The following is a 6,481-nucleotide window of genomic DNA, read 5'->3' on the forward strand; positions in this document are numbered from 1 at the left end:
TATTTTTAAATTCTTGTAATTAGTTGTAGTTCCTATTTTGGTTGTAATTCCCTAATTCTAGGATTGTTTCTATTTTTATGTTTTGGGCTAATTATAGGATTGTTTCCTATTTTTGTTGTAATTCCCTAATTCTAGGATTGTTTCCTATTTTGTTGCAATTCCCTAATTCTAGTATTGTTTCCTATTTTTATGTTTTGGGTAACTCACGGCAATGTCCATCTTTGTGTATATATATTCATTCATAATCAATGGAAAATTCAAGCGGTTGAAGTGAAACGGAGATAGCACCAAGGAGAGCGCTAAAGATGAGGCAATCCTGACGCTTCTAGGTTGTGTATGCCAGATTTAGGGATGCAACACCAGTGACCAAACGGTGGGTGGTGGTGGTGGAGTATGAGTGCCATCAATGAAGTGATGAAGATCATATCCTTCAAGAAGAGATTGGATTTGAAGGCTCCATGTGAGATAATTGGTAGATAACAATTTGGTGATATGGGAGAGATTGATTGTAAGTAGGGGATGTTGAGGATCTTGGGAGTTTTGGGTGGTGATAAGATCGTTGGTGGAAGAGAGGGATGCATCAGAAGCCATTGAGGAGACTGGTTATAGGAAAAAAAAAATCCATTGATTAAGAATGAATATATATACAGAGAGAGGGCATTGTCGTGAATTACCCAAAATACAAAATAGGAAACAATCCTAGAATTAGGGAATTACAACAAAAATAGTAAACAATCTCAGAATTAGGGAATTACAACAAAAATAGAAAACAATCCTAAAATTAGGGAATTACAACAAAAATAGAAAACAATCCTAGAATTAGCCTAAAACACAAAAATGGGAAACAATCCTAGAATTAGGGTTTTACAACAAAAATAGGAAATTACAACTAATTACAAAAATTTTAAAATATAAAGAAAATCTATTGTAATAAATTCTCTAATATGTAGATTGTAAAGCACAAAAATATGGAAACTAGTATCTAATTTTAGAAAGGCAAAAAAAAAAAAAGAACAGCTCTAGTTTGTAACCCAATAGCAAAATTTCATCATCAATATGAAAACAAGTTTTTGTAATTTGGGGATACGTATATGGATGGTAATCTGGTGCAATTTCCTTGATTCCCAAAGAAATTAATTCTTGTTACAACATAGACAAAACCCTACATCATGGTAAGTTGATAACCTGTATTTGGGTATTGTACTGTACTGTCACACTCACTCATATATATATATATATATATATATATATATATATATATATATATATATATATATATATATATATATATATGATTTCCAGAAAATGCGCCTTGCTCCAAGTCTAGCACGTGTCTTAGAGCAGACTGGCAAGGAGACAGGCTGCTACATGTCACATGGAGAGCTCATCACCACATGCTTTATATTTGAGAATTACCACAAAAGGGAGGGTTTTTAATAGTTATTTGGCATTTCCAAATGTCGACAAGCTGTGAAAGAGGGAGAGTACAGCATTGAAGAAGTAGAGTTTCTAGGTTTTCGTTCAATGTCTCTCCCTCCTTTTGTAACCATCAAGAAAATTAACTCTAAAAAGCTTGATTCAATATATATTCTCTCTCATCTATGATGTTTCCCTTTGCCTTGTCTCTTTCAGCCAAGAATCTCTGCACAAAACCTCCAATGATCTAGACATTGGAGTCATCCTCACTTGTGGGAAGATGATCCAAGTTATTTGAATATAGGAGATGTCAACATGACCGAGACCTTGATGGGGTTTTTCATGACAAACCATGTAATGTAGTGCCACTTAAACTGTGGTCCCTGGATCTAGGGTTTTGGAAGAAAACCCTAATTCTGGACACCTTTAGGGCAACTTGGAATATCACAAGAGTTGATGGATATCTGGAGGCTCACACTCATGCTTGCTGTATGCTTGAGCAAGGAGTCAAGGTAGCAAGTTCAAACTGCTAAAACACTCATGGGGTAGAAGAAAATGAATTGGAACTGATGATGAGCATTCTACATAAAAGGCTTGACAAAAGATTCAACAAAACCCCAGGAATCTAATTACCCCATTAATCATTTCTTTTATAGGTCTAATTAATCATCAGTATTCACAGCAGGAAGATGTTACTAGAGCAAGATAAACCTAAATAATCATCAACAAGAAATAAGCAGAGACCAGCTAAAACAACGAATTGCAAACCCTAATCATTAATCCTATGTTAATCAAATTTAAGATGCATTATGTCCAGTGAATATGTTTCAATATTGTTGTAATTAGTGTTGAAGATTGGGGTGAGTGGTTTCGTGATTGTCAGTACTCTAGTGTGAAAGAAGGCTAAGAGCGAATCATCCAATTCATCATAAACTCCTACTTAATTTAGTTGGAAGATCAAAATTAGTAAAATGCATTATTAAGCTCAAACCAAGCCCTAGATGTCATGCTTAAATTCCGAATCACAAACCAAGATACAAATATATCATATTATTCTGTAAAACCACCTCCAGCAGTGAACAGACCTCATAATTTGAAGCAGAAGATACAAGGATTAGCGCTTGACACAATTTTCACATGATCCTTAAGCTAAAAACAGTCGAGCAAAAACAAGCCCAGATTTCTAAACCCGTACAAAGGAAAACAGACAAATACTCCTCCCACCCCAAAAAGGGAATGGCCATTTTCATCAACAACAACATATATCATCACATCATCATCATCAAGATCATAATTTACAAGTAGAAATTATAATCTTGATGATGATTTCATCAAAGCCCCTAAAGTCGCTTGGAAAGAGAGCTATTACTCCTCTCAAGCACATTGAACTTCAGTGGAGCAGGTGAAACTGTATGCTTCCTTGTGGTTCATCTCTATAATTTGAAGGTTCATCATTTTCTTCACTAGCCTTACTCTGGTTAGCTTTCTCACCTTCTAACTCCCTATATCTATGCAAATACCTTTTAAGCGGTTCAGCATAGTCATCGAACCCTAAAGTTCCCAAAGCCCAACAAATGTCGTCCCCATTGACAGTCTTGCGCTTCTCCTTGTGACACTTGTCAGATGCTTCTCCAGTCACAAAGCTAATGAACTCCGAGACACATTCTTGCATGGTTTCTTTTGCTTCCTTGGAGATTTTTGCATTAGGTGGCAGGATCTGCTTCATGATCCGTCCAACATTGGCGATCGGCAGCAATCGATCTTGTTCCTTGATGATCCCATCCTCAGCCGAAACACTGCTTCCACCTGCATAATTATACTTATGATCATAGTCTCTATCTGCATTAGTACCTATATCATCAACCATCTTGATCTATAAAGAGAACTTGATCCTGTCAAACACAGACACGTCGTCGCTGCTATATAGACGTTACACACATGTGTATGTGCATGTCTATATGTATATGCACCATGTCCATGGCAAAGGTTCGACAACATTACGTGGCGAGTCATGACGCCAACCTGGTCATTGTCATGAGGGACACAATGGCAGGCAATTTCCATTGTTGGCATGAGTTAGGTTCCTTTCTTAGGTAACCATGGATGCTTAGGGGGTTTGTGGAAGCAATCTAAACCCTAAAAAGCTTTAAGAAAAGACACAACTAGCTCAATTATAGTCCAAATGGTCCCCCCATTTGGTCTTTAATCTTAATTCTCTTGATAAGCTTCAACTAAGAATGTTTAAATAATAACATTAGTATGAAAACTTGTGGACTATATATGTGCACGTGTGCTCATAGAACCCTAAACACAACCAAAACTATACCTAAAAAGAACCTGCTAACCATTGATTAGAAACCCTAGTGTTGGATTACCTAATACTGAGGTTTTTACATGAGATTATGTCACTCTATACAAAGGCAAAGCATTTCGCTTTCCAATTAAAATTAGAAAGTCATGGCCTAGTCCTGAAACTCTGGATTACCTAGTAATTAAATAATGCCCATTTGCCTGAAGATTGTGATCTTATAGCTTACATAATCTCGACATTTGGCAGTCGGTTCATGGCCGAGTTGGTTGTGAATCAGGTGAACTCTTTATTTGGTGTGTATTAGTTTACTTGTCCTATTCATGATTATGCCTTAATCCATTCTAACTTTGTGAAAATGACTCCTTGTAGTTCATTTTAGATTGTCTACTAAAGTGTCGGCTAGAATGTGCAATTTTTTATCAACTAAGATTTGTCTTGCTTAAGTAAGCTGGCATTAGTTAGAGGTCCATAGGCTTCAATATCATGTATATGATAATCTGGCAAATCAAAGGTTCCAACAAAAACAAAGAAAAAGTGAGGAACTATTTGATACCATACCCTCTACTGAAATTTGACTCGATTCTTTTTTTGAGGGTTCATAACTCTAAATTTACACCAGAACAAACATTAAGCAGCAAAAAGTCACACAAGTTCTTCATCCTTTGCCATGAATTTTTACAATAAAGGTATCAAGTGTATCCAATCATAAATACAAACAACATCATTTCCTATAAAGACTGTTCTAGGGAATGGGTTGGATGGATGGTTAATTATTGGGTGGCTTTTGTCTAAATCCATCCCATAAAAAAAATTAAAAATAAAGTTCCTATATGCATAGGTGGTCAGTATAATATTATCAGTAAAGGATTAGCTTGCCGCCTGTATTAGGACCACATGCACCAACTTCACAAGCAAATCCACAAATTGATGAGAATGTTGCCCGTTAAGTTACTAAATGAGGCAACTTTCTTTAACAACTATTACTAGCAGATTAAAAAATAATAGTATATAATAACAATAGGCCTTGGTCCCTCTCCAAAAAAAAAGATGGAAATATTTTAAGGGGAAGAATGCCAAAGAATGTGAATCGATCTTCAGGAAAATGTCATATACCTATCTTTCCTCCTTTCTTTTTTTTAAAAAACTTATTCTCAAATCCCACCTTTAATGTTTTTACATTGAAAGAGAATATATCCCACCCCAGATTTTATATTAGCGTTATCTTGATGTATGTTCCAAGGTTTATCGCTAAGCGCAAAAGGTCCCTGCTCGACTAGCCAATCCTTTTTAGTCCTGCTGTACTTCTATGTGTGAAGCCACTGTGTAGAGAACATGGTGTGTGGTCCATGTTCAAGTAAACAAATACAACTTTTACTCTGTTTATCAGGGAGATGAACAAAAGCAAGAGAAGAAAAACAATAGAAAGACACACTTATGGGTCTCATAACCTTGCCTTTACATGCCCTTTTTTTTAAAACTTAAAGTTTGTGGATATGCTAATATTTCTTGGTTTGGGTATTAGACTATTAGTACACCCTTGTGATATAAACCAGGACAGAACCACCGGGCTGGGTTCCACACAATAATGTGATCCACTGATCCAGCAGCCAATAGCATCACTGCATGTGGCATGCTTAGGGCAGTTTGTCATTTTGGAACATAAGTTTGGTAATTCTGTGGCCCACCCCCCCACCCCCACAAATTGTCACGTGGCATGTTATGATTGTGAGACTAGAACAATTGTAGACAAAGAGATTGTGGATGACTTCCCACAACCCCACCCCCAAGTTTGACACGTCTAGGGTTGGACTAAAAACAAGGATTCCCTTCACAACAAAGCTAATAAAGAAAGTAATTAAGCAAGTGGGTGATGGTACTTGATTCATGAAAGGACTTAATGAACAGGCCTATATATATTAGTTTCTGATCATCAAAGTCCATGGAGGAACTTAGAGGCCACCTTCCCAACTTTGTTGAGATTCCTTCCCCTATCCCACTCACCCCATGCCATACAATAGTGGGCATCTCATATGATCTGATCTAGATTTCCTAAATCTAAGGCTTGGTATAATAGGTTTTGGGCCAATGCTAAAAGTCTTACATGTCAAAGATTAGAAAGATCGCCTTTGTTAGCATTATCTTCCACATTGTTTAGTCTTTTTCTTTAACCCAGTTTAGGATGTCATAACTAAATTTATCTGCTTTTGGAATACATGTTTTGTATGGCTTTTATTCTTTATGCCACTTGAACACACCTTAATGGATGCTTTGGCCTTTTAAATTATTCTTTTACAGTTCTAAAGGACTCAGAGATTAAGACCTTTGACACGCACACAAGATTTATTTTAATAGAGCAGCATTTCAAATCAGCAAGTCATATGGGCATAATCAGATGTGAATGACAACCATAACAAAACAAACCGAATGGATTTATAGAACAATGGAAGCAAATAACATAGAAATTAAAGCAGAAGAACATGTCAGCATGATTATCATTGAATCTAAAGTGGGCCCATCTAAAACCCTAGAAATTTAAACTACCTGAATCCCTTTCATATATCCATCACAATAATATTTTATATTGGTTCAAAATAATGAAGGTTTTTACAAGGTACCCTGATGAGGTTTCTTCAGTTAGGATATCATAGGCCTTAACTTACAAACTGTACTGTGTCTCCTTGAACCCCAAACCCTACAAAGATCATTAATTTCCCAACAAAATCATGTCATATTAAGATAAGTAAACAGTTGAAC

General features: G+C 36.2%; 1 protein-coding gene across 1 annotated transcript; it reads right to left on the reverse strand.

The window, feature by feature from the left end:
- Positions 1–2,806: 2,806 nt before the first annotated feature.
- On the reverse strand, positions 2,807–3,293 carry LOC117918231 (nuclear transcription factor Y subunit B-5). The gene has a single exon (XM_034834737.1). It carries the CDS (start codon positions 3,281–3,283, stop codon positions 2,807–2,809), a length of 477 nt encoding a protein of 158 aa, XP_034690628.1. The 5' UTR covers positions 3,284–3,293.
- Positions 3,294–6,481: the final 3,188 nt, after the last annotated feature.

Source organism: Vitis riparia, chromosome 7 (genome assembly GCF_004353265.1).
Source record: "Vitis riparia cultivar Riparia Gloire de Montpellier isolate 1030 chromosome 7, EGFV_Vit.rip_1.0, whole genome shotgun sequence".
Classification (NCBI taxonomy): Eukaryota; Viridiplantae; Streptophyta; class Magnoliopsida; order Vitales; family Vitaceae; genus Vitis; species Vitis riparia.